The 19534-nt window shown below is 39.9% G+C and overlaps 3 protein-coding genes across 3 annotated transcripts in view; 1 reads left to right on the top strand and 2 right to left on the bottom strand.

The window, feature by feature from the left end:
* aamdc (adipogenesis associated, Mth938 domain containing) overlaps positions 1-3946 on the top strand; it is a 28342-nt gene extending 24396 nt beyond the window's left edge. The window contains exons 2-4 of the mRNA XM_042413121.1: positions 2190-2337; positions 2432-2527; positions 3392-3946. Coding sequence (XP_042269055.1) covers positions 2206-2337; positions 2432-2527; positions 3392-3532 — 369 coding nt within the window. The 5' untranslated portion in view covers positions 2190-2205 and the 3' untranslated portion in view covers positions 3533-3946. The remainder of the gene's footprint in view (positions 1-2189; positions 2338-2431; positions 2528-3391) is intronic.
* A 152-nt stretch (positions 3947-4098) lies between these two features.
* ints4 (integrator complex subunit 4) lies at positions 4099-14915 on the bottom strand. The gene is made up of 24 exons (XM_042413114.1): positions 14775-14915; positions 13875-14069; positions 13575-13692; positions 13173-13279; positions 12918-13032; positions 12464-12549; positions 12286-12336; positions 11904-11992; positions 11385-11505; positions 11091-11162; positions 10805-10979; positions 10379-10584; positions 10042-10184; positions 9519-9634; positions 9232-9365; positions 7985-8151; positions 7728-7821; positions 7401-7481; positions 7172-7302; positions 7000-7059; positions 6182-6341; positions 5916-6059; positions 4584-4704; positions 4099-4508 (listed from the first exon to the last, which is right to left on the bottom strand). The coding sequence occupies exons 1-24, from the start codon at positions 14826-14828 to the stop codon at positions 4318-4320; spliced, it is 2931 nt and encodes a 976-aa protein (XP_042269048.1). The 5' UTR covers positions 14829-14915; the 3' UTR covers positions 4099-4317.
* Positions 14916-16300: 1385 nt separating this feature from the next.
* LOC121899091 lies at positions 16301-19212 on the bottom strand. The gene is made up of 3 exons (XM_042414671.1): positions 18696-19212; positions 17936-18413; positions 16301-16719 (listed from the first exon to the last, which is right to left on the bottom strand). The coding sequence occupies exons 1-3, from the start codon at positions 18751-18753 to the stop codon at positions 16380-16382; spliced, it is 876 nt and encodes a 291-aa protein (XP_042270605.1). The 5' UTR covers positions 18754-19212; the 3' UTR covers positions 16301-16379.
* Between the last annotated feature and the right edge of the window lie 322 nt (positions 19213-19534).

Here is a 19534-nt window from a genome sequence, read left to right on the forward strand (position 1 = left end):
TTTATTTTCAAGTCATTCCAAATGAATGTTATGGTCACTGCCTTATTTTTCCTCACATCACCATCACTATTTCGCTATATTTTCTTAAAACATTTTGCATGTTATGTATTTTGTAGGATTGTGATTCTGCTGCTACCAAAACCTCAACATTTTAGAGATGCAGACTTCTTCCAAACCAAACATAGTGCGGGATGCTTCATCAACCAGAGCTGCGCTGTGTTTCTGCAGCCTGACTGAAACCAGCTGTGCGTTAAAAAACCCCTCGCGTTAAAAACTGACATTTTTATAGACTATAAAGTTTTTCTACTCTGTTGTATCCTGATGTAATGGTAATAACTTCTGAGTTTGTTTTTGTACGTTGTTCCTGTAAGAAACGTGAATATGATACTATGCGTTAGTTCGTGAGCGCAGTTTCACGGGGACTCAGCCTTCGAGGCTTCCGTCATACGGCAGTGGGCGTGGTTTCATCATAACTGCGTTGGAAGCGTGAGGAGGTGTGTTCAGTCTCTGTTGACATCGAGAAAGGGTAAGCAGCAGCAGCAGCACTGCCGCCTTTTCCTCATGCCTTCCTGTTTATGCTTCTGAACTATATTCAACAACACTGCAGCTGCTTTTCTAATCGATTTCAGCTTGTAGAGGTTTGCCTGAATGCAGCTACAGTTCTGTATATACAGTGTGTTACTGGTTTCGGTGGGTAGAGTGAGCCTGTGAACCTGTGGCCAGTACAAAAATAGCCCTGTCAGCCAGTGTTGGCTCTGAACAGCAGAACTGGCAGTGGGAGCTGACTGCTATCAGCTGATTTACACACATCTGCTGCTTCAGCACACTATCGGGAAATGTGTGTGTTTTAAAACCCTTCTGGCATTTCCAAGTTATAAACAACAGATTATTAGGTAGAACTGCTGCTGGTGTTGTGGGGAGCTTTGTGGAAATTGAATACCGTTTCGCCTTTTGATTTTATGGCAAACAAGAACATTGACACATTTAAATTTACAAGGTTTGTGTCTTAAACCTTTGAAGTAGAAAAAGTTTCAAAGTTTTACAGGGATGACAGGCTTACACGTATATAAAGTAATTTATGTAGCTGTAACACATTCCTGTGATAATGCCATGAATAGTTTTTTATTTAGTTCAGTAAACAGCAGAAACCTAAAGTAAATCAATATTTGCTGTGAGCAGCTTTGCCTTTACAACAGCAGCAGTTCTCTTTGGTTCACCTGCTCACAGTTTTTCAGGTACTTGGCAGGTCAGTTGTTCTTGCATCTTGCAGAAGTTGCCACAGTTCTGTGAATTTAGACATCTCAGCTGCTTCTGTCTCTTTATGTGATCCCAGACTGACTCCATGATGTTGAGATCAGGGCTCTGTGGGGGCCAAACCATCTGTTGCAGGACTCCTTGTTGTTCTTGGTGTTGAAGATAGTTCTTTATGACTCTGGCTGGATGTTTGGGGTCGTTGTCATGCTGCAGAATAAATTTGGGATCAATCAGATGTCTCCCTGATGGTGTTGCATGATGGATAAAAATCTAAACATCTAAAGTGCCTTTTGCACAGTACTGTATATCGAGCTATTTGACATTAATGAGACCAGCGTCTCTATGATGTGCTTGTGCAAAACAACCACTCTAAACCACTACTGAACTGTATCCTGAAATTAAATGCCATTGGAACAATTGTATTACATAACAACTGGACTGAGATGTTGATACTGTCAAGATTTGATGACTTAGTTTGGTGCCACATCAACACACATCATACAGAGTCAAGGATGGAGAGCTCATAGGCAGAATTTTGGTTCTAAATTTTAAAAATCTGATACTTAAATGGCCAATAATTTATTTGTTAAGAAGTCTAGTTCTGCTATGACCTACGTTAACAGAAAGTATAACATTGTAAAACAGTTGCAGGTTCATTTTTTAGATGAATGGATGAAATGAACTGATGTGTTTCTGCTTGCAAGTGTTTTTCTTTTTACATCATAGTGCTACAATTCACCAGGCATTTATTGCACAATCTGACTGCCTCAAAATTTATATCATACAGCCTGACACAAGATTTTATTAAACCCATCTCACTGAGTGTGACATACAGTGTGGAGGGGCCTGTGAAGGGATTTGTTGGAACCTTGTAACAGTATTTAGTGACTTCTTTGTACTCTCTGTGAAGCCATCGTCTACCTCTGTGTCAACAGGTAGCGTCACATCACCATGTCCTCTCCAGAGATCGCCTCTCTCTCCTGGGGCCACATGAAGGTGAAGGGATGCTCCTCCAGCTACAAGGACTGTAAGGTCTGGCCTGGAGGCAGCCGGACTTGGGACTGGAGGGAGACTGGGACTGATGTGAGACACACAGTTATAAAACTTGACCTAGCAGAACACGCTGGGGTTTTCTCTCTAGCAGTGTTCACACATTATTATACTTCTCCCATTGCAGCATTACCCAGGAGTACAACCTGCTGATCTGGAGGAGGTGCTGAAGAAGGGAGTTGATATGCTGGTCATCGGCAGAGGCATGAGTGAAGCTCTGCAGGTAAAACAGACCTACAAACAGTCCAATTTATTCAGAGTTTTTTCTACATTTTTCTTATTGTCAACAAATCTCATGTTTGGATCCAAACTGACAGTGATCTGATCTACTAACAAGTATTGTGTGTGTATCCAAAGCCTGATATATCTTATTCCTCTGTTGTTGTCCAGAAACTATTAAAAACACATAACTGAGCCACACTGCTGCACTGGATGACATGTTCCTTCATTATGAAGAGTTTGGTCACGTTAGTTTGTTTAGAAACGGCTCCAAAGACTAATAACGTTTTCAGTCTGTCTGAATAGGAGAGTAGTTCTGTGTAAGACGCCACTGAGCATGTGAACGAGAATGAGATTTGTTGATAAGAAAAATACAGAAAATCGTCAGAATGACCCTTTAAAAGGAATACTGTTTATGAATTCAACCTCAATTTCAACTATGTATTGAGAATCTATATCGATACGTCATACTGCAACATCACATTAGAAATGGAAACTAGGAAACTAATAGATGCGATTGATACTCAGGTGTTATATTACAGATGGCAGATTTTTCATTGATGTGTCTGTACATAGGTACAATTAAATTATGTTTATTTGTCTAAACCTGCCACAAAAGAGTGTAGGGATCAAAATCTGTGAAAGAGTAGCCAGTTTTAAATAAAATTTGCATGTTTCTTCCATTCTCTGGGAAGCAGTGCTTCCATTTATGGGTAGCAGAGTCAGATTAGTCAGTACCAGTGCAGTTTGAGCGATTTATTGCCCATGAAAATGACATGAAAATGGAGGTTGAGTGTATATGTTGAGGGCGAGGGCGTATTGGCTGGACGGGGACTGAGTCTGTTTGTGCTGCCGTCTCTTCTCTCAGGTTCCCTCCACCACTGTGGACTTTGTGAAGCAGAAAGGTGTCGATGTCCGAGTCCTGCAGACGGAAAAGGCCGTCGCTGAATACAACAAACTGGCTGGCCAGGGCGTCAAGGTGGGCGGGGTCTTCCACTCCACCTGTTGACTTTACCTTTGCTGCACCAGATTCGTGACAACCTTTTGTTGCCCAAAGAGACTGTTTTTGGCACATGAATCGCTGGCTAGCTCTTCTAGCTCTTTAGCATGACTACAACCACTGATTCAGGGTAAGACTAAAACATCTTCAATACTAATCTTCACCTAATTTCAGCTGGCTGTGCTTTAGAGCAGAACTTTATAAAGGCAGAATGCTATAAAAGTTTATAAATTAGTAAACTCAAATGTACTTTTACCGTCATCTAAACAGGGAGGAATTCACTTAGTGATATGTTTTCAAAGGCTACTTTTAGATCCATTTGAAGATGCAATACATTTGAATTCAGAGGCCAATTTCTTTTTCTTCCTGCAAAGTACAATAATGACTTTTCAATTATCAGGTAAAAAAAAGACACTGATCACATTGTGGTGTTGTTGTTTAAAGTTAATTCACACTACAATATTTTTTAATGGATGTGAAAATGTATTTCTGCTTGTTTGAAAGACAAAATAAAGTTAGAAAATGATTCATCTTGTCATGTAGGTTTGTTATCAAGAGAAAAATGTTTTTATAAGAAACAATTGTTGAGTACAAAAAATATTCCTCATGAATGAAAAATACTCTTGTGCTTCCTTCCACTTATACATGACATGCATGGCCAAATGTTAAAAAATGGCTGTTTTTGAATTCAGGTCAATTATTGTTAATGGAAGTTTGCACTGACGAGGCTAACACTAATGAACGTAACACAAAAACTGAAAAGAGTTAAATGTTTGTCCGTCTCCTCTGTATCGTTAGCGTCGGGCAGGTTTCGGCATGATGTAGACTTTGACGGGTTTGCTAAACGGAATAGTTCCCTCTACAGAAGCCTCAGGCGGCGGGAGGCTGTCGATGCTGTCGCTCCACCCCAGCTTGGAAGGGGAGGAGAGGGAGGTCGAGGAGGAGCTGTAGGCCAGCAGGAGACGCACTTCAATCTGAGACGGCTCTGAGAGAGAGAATGAGGGGTTAGAAACACACACTTGTAAAAGAAACATCAGACGTGTGTGTGTTTTATACTGACCTGTCCATGCGGTGTGTGAGAGGTAGACCTGTGTGATGAGTCTGTGTCTATGAGGACCAGGCTTTCTGAAGTCTCCAGGTTTAGGATGGATCACATGACTCTGACCGTCTGGATACAGAACCTGCAGAGACAGAAGAGCGTTCATATCCAGAGTGAATGAGCCAGCAGTTCAGGGTTTTTACTTAAAGGATAGGTTCAGGTTTTTTCACGTCTGTCTTAATACAATATGGATGAGGAAATGGTTCTTTGTCTCTGTAACAGTTCCTACTCTCCACACTGACCCTGCAGATATTCTCTGTGAACGATGCTACACTGTAAGAGACGAGGGACACAATACACAGCCCTCGTTCTAGACTTTGGATCGAGGACGGTGGATTTTGTCCCTCATCTCTTACAGTTTAGTCTGGTTCAGGGTCAGTATGGAGAGTAGGAACTGTTACAGCGACCAAGACCCATTTCCACTTCCACATAAATGCTCGTTCATCAGTATTGTATTGAAACAGACTTGAAAAAACCTGAACCTATATTTTAAAAGGACAGCAATTAAAGGACAGATGGCTGTTAATGTGTCTGTTGCAAGAATTGAAATCTGTGACTTTATAATAGTTTACTCTGACTGCCTCACCACCAACTACCCTGAGCTGAGGTTAAAGAAGTTAAAACACATTTCTAATTGAGAAAATGTTTTGAAAAGTCCTTGTGACTTAAGGTTCAATTATGTAATTACTTTATGTAACTGCAAATCATAAGTACTCTGCATTCACTGAAGGACATGTTGGTAAATCAAACTGATGGAGGTTATTAGTAGACTGGGTTGAAAAGATGTTTTTAACCGCAGGCCATGTTCTCCTAAAGCAGAGACCTTTTTATAGCAAAGAAGGAGCAGCGAGTTCAGGTTGAAGAATCACTGATGTTAAAACAAATCTTTACCACATGTTGTTTGAAAAAAGCAAAAAGGAACAAACTCAAACAGTTTTGAAGGTTGAAAGATTTTGGCAATAAAATAAATGCAAGTGCCGACCCTTAAATCTGCTTATGATTAACTTTAAAATACATTTTTGGATAGATTTTAAATGTGTTTTTCTTAACTTGAATCTCTTTCCAAACTGATTTGACCTTTCTTCTTTTTCTGGCATGAATACAAACTTGTTTAAGAAATGCAGCCATATTTCAAAATCACTTAACTAAATCAGCAGTAATGAAATTAAAGAGTACAGTCTAGATCTGCTCTAAAAGTGCTCTGAGATGACTTTTGTTGTGATTTGGTGCTATATAAATAAAATTGGCTACAAATGAACTGAGTTTATTTATGTAGTTGTGCATCAAACTGACCTGTACTTTGACAGTGTTCTGGGGGTCCTGGACGTGTTCTAGCGTTGCATCAATGTCTAGCGCCACCACCAGGCCAGTTGTGAACTTGAGCGGGTTGTCCGACTCCCCTGTCGGCTCTATGATGTTGGCTGTTGCCCGATGGATCTGTCAACCATAAATCATACTCATTTAATGGTGTATTTGCACATACATACTGCATCAGAGCTTGATGGACTGTACAGGAAGTTTACGTTGGGTCCAGAGGTCACACTGACTGTTTATTCTACCTGTTCAGGCAGTCTGAGCTGCAGCAGGCCACTCTGTCTTAGCGTTGTCTGGAGGATCTTAACCAGCTCTGCGGGTTTACAGGACGACAGCCGGGGCATCAGCTCCAACAGCTTTTCCACAAAACAGTCCTGGAGGTGAGGCAGCTCTGTCAGAAACAGCCTGAGTGTTGCAGTAAAGGGATAAAGAAAAAGTTAGCAGAGATCATTCAGAGACTCTTAACCTGGACATCTATATGGAATAATAAAACCAGGCACAGATGTTAAATCAGCAAACAGAGGAAGTGAATGCTATGGAGCCTGGGAGGGGCCACAGAGAAACAAAAAGTAGTTCACGCTCTCAATTTAATGATTTGTGTTCTTCAATTAATAATTCAATAAAAGATATTCAGTTTACTATAATGTGTAGCAAAGAAAAGCATGAAATCCTCACATGTGAGAGGCTGGAACCAGCAAATATTTGACATTTTTATTTAAAAAAAATGACAAACAATTTTCAGTTTTTAAAATACTTGCAGATTAATTTTATGTTGATCAACTAATCAATTAATCGTTGCATCTCTGTAGAGAATGAACGTTATCAGAGATGAAGGAAGGTGAAAGGACAGACACAGAGGAAGGAAGGATTCAGTTGTGGAAAATGAAGTTTCAGGAGATTATTTTAGGGAACTCTAATAGCTGTCCTGCTTTAGTTTTGCAACTCCCTGTATCTAAAGGACTCACAGAGCTCCACAATGTGCCAGGATAGACCAGATAAGACATGTTATGGTTAATAATAGTGTTAAAAGCCATGGGGAGGGTTAAAAAAATAAAGATATTACCTCTGAAAAGACTCAACGTCCTGCAAAAACTTCTCACAGCTGCTGATGAGAGGATCCAGCCTGAAGAGAAAGATAACAGTTAGGCTGGTGTCTGCAGTGTGCATACATGTATTTTTGGGGTGCTGATATATTTACATACATGACATGTGAAGGTGAATGTGTGTGTACTGACCCCTGCCTGGTGCGAGCAGTCAGGATGAGCTGCAGAGCTTTGGCCTGGAGGCGAACATGATGTATCGTGGCCACCTGTCTGTTTTGCAAACCGCTGTACATAAACTCCAGCTTGTATGTTTCCTCCAGGATCTATAAACATCGTCACACATTTAAACCGACAAAAGTCACCTTCAATGATTTCACAGGTGTGGTAATACGGATGTGTGTGTGTGTATGTGTGCGCTCACCTGTTGAGCAGCTGCAGTGGCCATGACGTTCTGTTTGAGGCAGAGAGGGACGGCCATGTTCCACAGCTTCTCCTGCAGAGCCTGAGGAAACACATCCCTGATTTAAAATCACCATTCTGCTTCCTTAAACCTGCTTTAACTGATGTTTTATCCACAAGCTTTCATCAGAAACAAGTAGTGAACAAAACACTGACATATGATCAGCTTTTAAGTTGATATGTTGAACTTATTAGCAAACAGTTGCTTATTTCCACATCCAGCAGTTACGGACTACAAGAAGCTCTGGGTCACAACCCAATAGACAGAATCACACACACACACATCTACCTTCATGAGCAGCAGCTGGCAGCGCAGGTACGTAGCGCAGAAGTCAGCAGCTCCAGCCAACTCGGTCTGCAGCTCGCCCAGCCGCTGCAGGTCTCTGATACAACACAGACAGGAAGGGAAAACTTTCACAAACGAGGCACACAACGAGCGATTTAAGAACATTTGTGACATTCATCATCTTTCTTGTTTTCTCTGAGGTACGAATGAAATTTACGAGTTTGACCTGTCGTATGGCGTGTGTGTGTTAATATGCGTACCGTATGGTGAAGTTGAGCAGGTCCTGGCCTCCGGGTGCTTCCAGGTTCTGGATGGTGCTGATTCTGTTCAGACTCTGTTGAAGGAAGAGCTGAGCTGATTCCACAGAACCCGAACCGCAACCAGAGTCCGCCGAGTCCAAACAGTACACCAGCTTCCTGCCCGGCAACTAAACAGACAGGAGAACAGTCACAGGAGAGATGGACAGTGAGCGTATCATAGACTGTGTGTAAATGTTGTGTACAGGAGCGTCAGTCTGATAACATGAAATATGTGAGTCAAACTTCAGTGTCAACATCAGCGACCCTTTTTATCTGCATGAACCAGTTCCAAGAAACAAGAAACCTTTTTACCTGGTTCCAGTTTTCACTCCTGGGCCCCAAAAATGGACTTTCTAAAGACCCGGGAGCTACTGGAGAGGAATCTGCACTGCAGGACTAAACATCTCTGACTGAGACGGTTACAACTTGTGTACATCATCATTCAGACTGGTTGTTGCTAGTTAAATTTCATTTAATGTTATTTCTGTTTCTAAAAATGTCCACCATGTTCATCAAGACAAAGCCTGACAGTCCACATCAAGTTTAGGGTTGAGAAGAGCTGAAATTATTTATAAATTCACTCAATTGATAGAAAAAACACCCTGCTATTATTAGATTATCTACTAATCTTTTCTAATTTTTCAAGAAAAAAAATATCTTTGGGTTTTGGACTGTTGGTTGGTCAAAACACACAATTTGAAGAAATCACCTTAGGTTATAGAAAACTGTGATTGGTATTTTTCACTATTTTATGACATTTTGTAGACCAAACAAATAATCAATTAATCAAGAAAATAATCAGGAGTTGCAGTCCTGGTTCAGAACTGGATCAAAGGTCAATGTTTAACTCACTGGAACATTTGTGCTGAAGACAGAATGTAAAACAAGACCAAGAGTCTACATGACTCCTAATATTTTGTCCACCTCATTAACATACATGATTTTCATTTTCAATATAATGCACTCCAGTAAACTAAATATGTATAAGCTTCATAATAGAATTAATGGCAGAGCTGTTGTATTGCATTAGATTGTACAGGTGTTCCTAATAAAGTGCTTGATGGGCTTATATACTAAATATTAGTCTGGACCACTTGAAGACATTTTGAAGACATTAAGTCAACAGCCAATAAGACCTTTGTGTCATGGAGGATGCAGTACTATGACTGATGAGCTTTTTGTGAATGCTACAGTATTTCAGTTCTCACTCTTAGCGGTGGTACGAGGTGCGACAGACTGTCCCTCAGGTAGGCGTAGTGTCTGAAGGTGTGGTCGGAGAACAGCGCCGGCATGGTGGGACATGACTTGGCAGCGTTGAACACCAACACCAGCACCGCGATGTCTGAGATCAACAGCCAGAGTTAAGAAAAGAAATCACAGTTCACACGTCCAGAGCAGCACATAACAAACTCTGGTTGAAGTCGGTCAGCGGTCAAATCATAACTTTCACTTTGTATGTGTGTGTGTTAAGATTTTCAAGATGTGAGAAGGATACAGGCTGGATCGTCCATGTCAGGCTCTGGTGTGTCGAAATACGGGTGTGTGCTGAGCAGTTCAGGAACTAGCGGCAACACCAGCGTTGGATGGCGGGAACCCAAGAACTTCAGACACCTGAGGGGGGAAAAAAAGACAATAAAAAATACAATTATCCATCATCAATGGAAAGTTTTTATCTGAATAAAATCTTGAATTAAGCTTATGTAGAGCCATTAGTATACACAGTTTTGAATTTTTTCAGACAAATACGAGCATGTAATCCTTCAACTAAAGCTAATACATGCAAATCATCCAAAATTGGCCATGAGTTTGTTTTGTTACTCAGGACAAACTCAAATTTGCTCTGACAGACACTAAATGAACAAATAATGATAATAAACTTGCAGCAGCCCATAAGGCACCAATTTCCTTTCTATAGGAACCAAAGTCCTGACCCTAAACTTTCCTCCAAAACAAGGAACAGTCAAAATGTTCTTGCTCAGAAGAGAACATCCAATCCAATCACACACACACAGTCTTACTTCCAGACAGAGTTGCGGTCGGAGGGATACTTGTTGAGGTTCTTCAGCAGCTCCAGCAGAGTCAGCTGGATGCACTCTTTAGTGGAGACATTGGTGTAGCAAAGTAATTCATGGAGAGCTTCTCTGATGTCACGAGACGAGTCCTGGAGACAGACAGTGACTTCATCAGGGTTCAAGATTTCTTAAAGCTTTAATAACTAACAATAAAGCACCAGATACATAATTTTATTCAGGAGATTATGGATGAATAATTGGACTTTACTCCCAAATTATGCATATTAGGGGACACCAAAGAGATGGACAATTTTTCAGGGATTATAGAGGTTTTCGCTTGTACCTCCAACACAGCCAGCACCGTGTCCAGCTGGTCCTCTCTGAGCGTTATGTGAGTAGAGATTTCTCTCAGCACGTGGATGGACTGCAGCCTCACTTCCTCGATCTCATCGTTGAACATGTCCACCAGGAAGTCGAGACACTTTTCAGCGAAGGTGGAAGACGACCGAGCCAGCTGGCACAACGCCTCCACTGCTGCAATACGCACCTCTGAGATAATAAGAAGGACAGAAAATACTAATGAGCAAAGCACTCGAGTTAACAAGTATTAAAAGTGAAAAAGAAATACAATCAGAGCTGCAACTAATGATGATTTTCATTGTTATCATTAATGAAAATCACTACATTATAACAATCATACGCTGTTGATCGTTTTGTTTGTACAATGTTAGAAAATAGTGAAAAATGTAATCAAAGGTGACGTCTTTACCGAACATCTCGTCCTCCAGGCCGTGGACGAAGGCGCCGCAGGCCCCTGAGGCGATGAGGTTGACAGTGTTGGTGTCCAGTTTCTCTTTGGGGGCATCGTCGGCCCACTTCCTGCCAGAGGAGAACTCTCCAGAAGCAAAGAGCTCCTTCGCACGTTCATGAGCCGTGCGCTTCCTCTGAACACAGAGAAGAGGAGGAGGAAGAGGTCAATGGTGGACGTGTGTTAATTTGAATTATTATAATAAATTATTTTGCTCACAGATTTTCTCTGAACAGCAGTTACTCACCCTGAGATCTGACATCAGCTTCTTATCCAAAGTTTGCTCCAGAAAGTGAGGACTGACCTGCAGCATCGAACCCTGACGCACAAAGAAAGATTTGATTCAACAAGTTCGACAAACTGTGAATGTTGTGTTTGTGTCTCAATCTAAAGCTCCTTTCAGACACACAATACGTAACATTACTGGCTTCATCTATCTGTTGTATTTGTTTCTACATGTCTGACTACATCAGTAATCTTACTGATACTTATTTTGCCACTGAAGCTTTAATTGTGACCATGAGGGATGATCTCCTCTCACCAGTGTTTTGGCGGCCTGCACTCGTACCATCCAGGAGCCGTCACTGACCATGTGACTGATCTTCCCAAATGCATCATCAACCAATCGGATCTCCTCATTGGACGACGGGATGGGCACAATGCTGATTGGACAAAAAGAACAAAGTCAGACAAACTGGTGCAGCCAATCAGCTGGTTAATGTCTAAATAGAAATTTAAAATGGATGTTAAGTCAGAATTATTTTGGAAACACGTTATTTTACAGCTCCTTTAATTTTATAACAAATTCCTGGAACATTTCGATGTAATTTGCAGGTATTTAACAGTTAATTTCTAGGACATTTTACAGAACAGGTACTGCAATTTAGTACAAGTTATAAGAAAAAACAGAAAAAAGTGTTGGTTTAGTTATTAAGTACCCACTCATTATATTCCTAGTTGTTAATTTGCAAAAAATAATAAATGAAATATGCTATACAAATACAAAGTTATTGTTATTAATTTTAACAATAAGTCACTCTGAATACCGGGGTCTTCTCACCTTTCTGGGTACGACTGGCTGAGCACCCAAACCATCTGCACTGCTGCAGAGCGAACCTGCTCGTAATCATCTGCCAGCAACCTGCAGGCCTGCAAACACACACACACACACACACACACACACACACACACACACACACACACACACACAAATAGTCAAAGCTGTTAAGTATATTAAAAAAGTCAGTCATGTTTTACCGACACCAGAGGATGGTAAACATAATTAGAAAAACATTTTAACATTACTCTGACTCACTAAAACAACTTTCTCATGGCAGACACTTTGCTGTAATCACCATTGTTGCAACACATGACCTGAACAGTAAGTCTATATGTCCACTGTGAGGAAGCTGTGTTTACTTAAAGATAAACAGTGTTGTTACCTGCTCATAAATGATCTGATGAATCTTCATTCCTCTATCATGCAGCTGCAGCTGGGAAACAAACAACGAGAACAGGATGAGCCGAGTTACAAGACTAGACTGGTGTGTGGTTCCTAAATACATGAGCGTAGTTCTGGTTGAGTTTTTTTGGTGAGTGCAGGTGTCGTTGGTGTGTTACCATGGCTTTGAGGGCTGCGGTGCGGACTCTGGGGTCCTGATCTCCAAAGTAGTCGCTGATGATACTTTGGACGTCCCTCGCTCCTCCTGGAGCAACACAACAGACTGATGATAACACAGCTCAAAGCCCAAAACTGAGCCAGAAATGTGAGGTTTCTACATGTTTCTTGTTTCAGAAGGTGATTCAAAAGATTAATGATTTGATTTTACTTCTGACTGTAATTGCAGACATTTTAAAACCCTGCAAAATTCAACTTAAGCTAAGATTTAGAATCAAATTTTGCCTATAAAATAATATAAAAAAACCCCAAGACTAACAAAACGTTCTTGAAGCCTCCATATTTAAATATTTGAAGGCCTTGATTCAGTTTAAGTGCATGCACACATCATATCTTCAGTAAGGAGGGTGACAGACACAGTTCAGCCGACTAAATATATGAAGCAATGCCACGCACCTATTGACGTGCCCTGTCCCTCACTGTCTTTGGTCAGTGGAGTGTCCACCATGCCGAGACACCCCAGGAGCTGCAGACATTTGTTCCTCACCCCGAAATACGTATCAGACAGATGCTAAGAGAAAAAAAAAAAACAAGAGAGAAAGACAGAAGAGTTTAGATGCTTTGTCATCTCTCTGCACAAAGCAACTGTACAACTGTACTGTGGTTAACACTTTGACAAACACTCATCATGTACAGACGCGCGTTTGTCACCTTGTAGGCCACCTCTATCAGCCTCTGTCTGACTGTAGGATTCTCAGGCAGTTGTGTACCAATGACCAGCAGAGTTTCCAGCAGCTGAGCGAGAACCTGGTGAGATTCTGCAGAAACAGGAAGAGAAACACGACGGAGCAAACACACAGTGTTAACGTTAAAGTTAACAGGCGGTTGTCAGATGTTTTAAAAACATTACTTCAATTTCTATAGTTTATACTGTTGATATTGTTTTAAATATCACTGAATTTTAGTGTTTTTCTTAAATACTTTGCCAGAGGTGATTCTGCTGATCTGACCCCTATAGAGGTCACTGAAACCTTAAAACCCTTTTAATTTATTAATGTGTCTTAACAAACACTGAATATGTGTGTATACGAGTAAGAGAAGAATCTGTCTTACTCTCGTTGCTGAGCGTGTTGATGGCGTCGTCTACGATGCAGTCGGGGCTGAAGCCCTGCGTTTTGGACAGCAGACCCAGCAGAGAGGCGATCTTCAACCTCACGGAGTTATCTGTCTCCTGGGAGAGAGGACATCATCGTCATCATCATCTTGATCAGAGGTTTTTAAAGTTTGACACCATCACCGACAGTTGCAGAGTTTGGTTTTATCTGGTTCTTCGATAAAAGATACTCTGAACGGATCATCTTTGTATTTAAAAAGAGCTCGATTATATTATTCACACTTCCCATGGTTCTTTACCTTGTAGTAGTGCTCCAAAAGGATCCTGACCACACCTTCCACGCTCTCCACCTCCACAGGCTTGCGTGCGAACTGCAGCAGGTACTGCAGGGCATCAGTAGAGTTGGTGGCCTTACAAAGGTCAATGTGCAGAGCTGCAGACTTACTGGGCTTGGACAGACGCAGCTTCTTGGCCGGAGCTTCTTCATGGGGAATCTGTAAGCATACAACAGCTTGAACTGACAACTTATTTCTAAAAAAAAAAAAAAAAAAAAAGCTTCCTTGTGGCTCCTCCTGGAGTCTTATTTCTTCTTTTCTGATCAGATAAAATCCTCTAAATGCCCCATTTATTTAACACTGCTTTATCTACCATGGATATTTTACAAACATGGGAATGTTTATCCACCAATTTTCAATATTTTATATATTTTTTACTGTTATGACACCTGACTATTGTTTTAAGACACATTTTAAAAATTTAAGGTTGGATATTGATATGAAAGCATGGAAATGTAAGAGTACAATTTGGTGAAGATGCTGGGAGTTAGCAACTAACGTGAAATGCACCTGTCACTACAGACTGTAACAAGAAACCACTGACTGTCAAGCATTACATGCCTCATAATACATTTAATTTAAGCTATATTAATCACTTTATATGTTAGCTTCCACTTAAAGTTCGCCAACATTGAATAACGTATTTTTTTCTGATAGATTAATTTAGTCACACAACAAACTCACATTTCTTACTGTTAACTAACAACAAAGACGTGAAGTTGTAACTGTAAACGGCTGTTGTTGGGTTGTTTTGTCAGTTAGCCACTTAGCATTAGCTAACAGGCTAGCTAGCTCACGCTCAAGCACAACTTTCAACTTCCGCCTCCGGTTATGGATCTATGTTAAGATAAAGGTGTTGCTCACCTGTACAACTTTGGAAAACTCTTCATAAACTCGCTTTTTCAGGTGTGCTGCCATGTTAACGGAACGATGGTTAGCTTCCTATTCAGCAGCAGTAAAACAAACTTGTCCCATTTCGCTGTCCGTAGCTACGGTGTCAAAAGTAAAACGCGTTTTGTAAATGACGCTTCCCCACGTGAATCTACTCTCTAATTTCACTTTAATGTATTGGGTTTCCAAACAAATGACAGACACGTCTTGTACCTTCAATTGAGACGTTATATTATTACAAAATATATGATTAAATGAGGCAGGAATGTTGAATATGGTCTAAGAGTTTGTCAGTTCGGAGTGGCAGTAAAAGTTAATCAGCACATGTGAAAAATGGTCCCCATGTCTTCTTAAACCTGGCAGAAAACCTTCGTAGTCTACACCATTTTTTTTTCATATTAACAAAGTAGAAAATATCTCTAATCCAAGAGTGATGGGTAGGTGGAGTGTGGGATTTCCCTAATTTACTGTTATCTGAAAACATATCAGTATTATATCTAAACTAGATATTTTTAAAAACCAAACTTTAATACACACATACATACAGTGCTGTGCAAAAGTTTTAGGCACTTTAGATGATTAGATTCTTATCCATCATGCAACAGCATCAGGGAGGCATCTGATTGGTCCCACATTTATTCTGCAGCATGACAGTGAGCCCAAACATCCAGCCAGAGTCATAAAGAAATAACTTCAGCAACAAGATATTTGAACAAATCAAACCACTCTAGTGTTCTGATTTTCTGTACATGAAACAGGTATACATTTGAAGCTCCCTTTATTAAATATCTTGAGCCTTTTTCTTGCCTGATAAATGACCAAATGACCCCCCCCCCCCCCCCCAAAAAAAAAAATACACGCCAGAGTTTGTTTATTTTGGCATTTATCTTTATTATTTATTTCACCTGTCACACACACAGAGTTGTTTTAGGTTTTTCTATTTGAAAACATTTTTTTGTATGAATGAAAATAGAATATAACACACAACACATCTGTAAAATGTCAACAATAGGCCTGAAAATGAGGCCATGGAATATACATTTTTGTAAAAATAATCAGTCAAAACACGTTGTTTATTTTGTATAGTTTAACTTTGACATTGTTGTTATTATTATTCATTCAGTCTATATAATGGCATAAAAAGGTTTCCCAGAGTCCAAGCTGACGTCTTCAAATGTCTTCTATTGACCAACCAACCATCCTTTACTGTACAGGAGAAGAATCACTCCTTACTGTTCTGATTTTTTTATATTAAATTCCTAATAAGAATACAGTACGTGAATGAGGTTTACACTCTGTTATATCTCTTTATTAAATATCTTGGGCCTTTTTCTTGCCTGATAAATGACCAAATGACCTGTGACCAAAATGTTGCAGCCACAAAAATAAAAAAAACATACCGGAGTTTGTTTCTTTTGGCATTTATTTAGGTTTTCCCATTTGAGAATGTATGTTTTTGTGAATGAAAATAAAATATAACACAAAACACATCTATAATGGGTCTGAAACTGCTGCTGCAGAGCAGAAAAAGCAGCAAAATCCTGCTTAAAGGCAAAACAACAACATATAGAACTGCGGTCAGCTGAATTCCTGGAGCTCAATACCAGCTGCAGATGTTTTGGCTCTCTTGCGGTCTCCTCTCCATGTGAAGAATCCAACTATGAGCACCATGACCGGCAGAGCCACACACAGCACGATGCGGCTGACGGGCAGATGGACCGAACACTCCGCATGCCCAGACTCAGGACTCTGAATCTGGGCAGTTGGAGGAATCTGGAATAAAAAGGAGGATGTGAAGTCCACAAACGCTGCCCTGCTGCTTTCTGTGGTGCTCACCTGACACCTCCACTTCCTGTTGTTGTCTTCCTTCTGGAGTTTGGTGACCAGAGTGATGTTGCAGCGAGAGTAGCCAGTCAACCTGGGTGGAGGAGGGGTGGGCAGAGAAACATCATACAGGCATCAGTAGGTAAAGTAGTTAGGTCTGGTTATGTTCTATATCACAAAACCTAATGAAAATCCTAATTATTTACTCTTTTTTTAAAGCCAAAGACACAAAAACAATTGAAGAAGGACTGACACATAGCTGGTTTTGGTCTTTTCTAGGGATTTGTTGACAATAAGCTAATAGCTAATAATCATTTAATGTTAAGAAAACTGATACAATGCAATTAAATTCAGTTTTGTGATACGGAAAAATGTTTTACCCAATGCAATGCATGTATGTATGTATAAGTGACCTTCTGCCAAGTAGATGTTAGGAATGACAAAAATAGAAACACTCATGATTAGCAACAATTTTGAGCATTTAAATCCAAATTAAATATATGTTTAATGATTCCTTTTCATTTATTCCTTTTCTCTTCTTGGTAGAAATGGGTTTGACTCTCTAATACTTATCTTCATGTAGTTTACTTCCACTTTGGTCTCTTACTACTGTAGAACGTATTATAGCTCAACTGTACAGAAGAGATTCATCTGAGACTTTCTCCCTGGACACATCACTGTGTAGCATTTTCACAATCTAAATCATTTACTTTCCACAATTATACAGCAATTAGAGGTATTAATCTGTATTATTAATTACATTATCACCTTCTCCTTTTTTCACTTGGTTCTGTTTTGCTGAGATATAAATCCATAATCCAGAGCAAATACAACTGAACTGAACCCCAAACCTGCTTTTAATAATAACTATAGTTTAAGACATTTGGAATAAAGTTTAAAATAACATTTATAAATAACATTTATACATATATTTCCCTCTTCTGACTCAAAATTGTAACCACCAATGTTTCAATAATCAATAATCTTATTGTTCCCTTGTTTTTGCTGTTTTATTGCATGTCTAAACTGAGTCAGGCCAATGGCGGCAAATGTTTGAGTAACTTATTTTACAAATGTCTGAGTGTATTATTATTTATTTATTTATTATTATTTTTTTACCTCTGTCTTGTTTTTCTAAATTTTTGATAGCAACATTGTTACTTTTACATTTTGTTCCATAAATCTTATTATCTATACCCACTTGGAACAGTTGATGTTGTCAAAACTATTAGCACCTTAATAAAAAGTTCCCACAATTCTGTTCTAATATAGCAATAATTATTCATAGAAAATTATGGAAAACTGGCAACCTGCTGTCTTTGGTCAGCTGAGATCCATCCTCAGACACCCAGCTGAGGTTGAACACGTTGCTGGAGTATGACTTGCAGCTCCCAGCATCATAGTAAGTGAACAGGATGCAGTTCAGGGTGAGGTTTCCTCCAGGCTGCAGGTCAGCGATGGAGGAAAACGTGGTGATGGTGACGAGAGACAGGTAAACGTTAATGACGGATTTGTCACGCTGCAGGCAGACGTAGGAGCCGGCGTCGTTGACCTTCAGGTCACGGAAGCTGAGAGAGCAGTTGGATGTGACGGACATGCGGTTGGCTTTGTCTGAGTCTTCGCTCACCTGCCCTCGGCTGACCTCTGTGGTGTATTGCACCTGTCCGCCCTTGTAGAAGGTCCAGGAGATAAAGGAGCAGTCCGGGGAAACCAGGTTGGTACAAGGCAGGAGGGCGTCACCTCCAAGCCTGCTGTACACAAACAGTGCATCTTTTTTGCACCTCACACCTGGAAACACAACAGTCTCTCTCAGAGGCAGTCAGCAAAAGTGCAAAAAAACCCCAATAAATCAACTTATTTTTTGCTCAAATTCACATAATTTTGAGTAAAACTGTCAAAAGCTCAGACATGGAGGACTTTTTTTTGTCATTTAAGTTTTTATTTAACATCTTAACATCACAAAAATACTGATAATATAAAAGTTAAACATTAAAATAGAGATTCATCCCCTTATAAACATATTTATACAGGAACAAATCAAAATCCTGACCAGAGCAAAAGAAACCATACCTGTCAATAGCAGACCGACGACCAGCAGAGCTCTCACCGGGTTTTTCATATCTGTCATGTTTGTGCTTTCACCTCCACAGCAGCTCTACTTCTCTCTCTGCTGCTCTTTCTAGACGACTGTCCTCATTTCCTGTGTTACACTGAATAAAACAGGACACACATCAGTCTGCGTCTTTATCGTCATCAGGGTCAAAAACATTGAAGACAATTTGTTAAATATTCAGGAGTTTGTAATTACACATGACTAAATATCATGCACTTACTGTTAGAATACAATATACAGCGTGCAAACCAAATTAGAGGATGCAGAAACATTTGATCTGGTGTTTGATTAATGCAAAATATTACATAAATTAAATGCATCATTTTCACTTTTTTTGTGCATGAGGGTTCGTTCTTGTCCCTGGAAATAATCTTAACTCTCTCTTAGCTCAGAGCTTTCAACTACATCTCATGAAGATGAAGGCAGGTGAAGATCAACATGAGATGAAAGCACTGGAAAGAGCTAGTAAGTAGACCTTGATCTAAGATTATGTAATCAAACCATTGTCACTATCCGTTCATTCAGTACAGGTGAATAATAATGTATTTCTTCTACTTTGTTTTACACTATATTACATTAGCAAGTGCAATGCTTTAGTTGTTGGGCTTATGTTGAACGTGCAAAATATTCTGGTACAATGTGCGTAATACTCATAGTACTATACATAATTATATATTATTTTACTGGTTTTATAAGCTGAACCCAAGTATATCTCAACCTGTTACCCTGAATTTAAGAAAATCTCACACAGGATGTCAACTACACCTCTCACTCATGTGTTTATCTACAACTTTTT

Source organism: Thunnus maccoyii, chromosome 6, assembly GCF_910596095.1.
Source record: "Thunnus maccoyii chromosome 6, fThuMac1.1, whole genome shotgun sequence".
Classification (NCBI taxonomy): Eukaryota; Metazoa; Chordata; class Actinopteri; order Scombriformes; family Scombridae; genus Thunnus; species Thunnus maccoyii.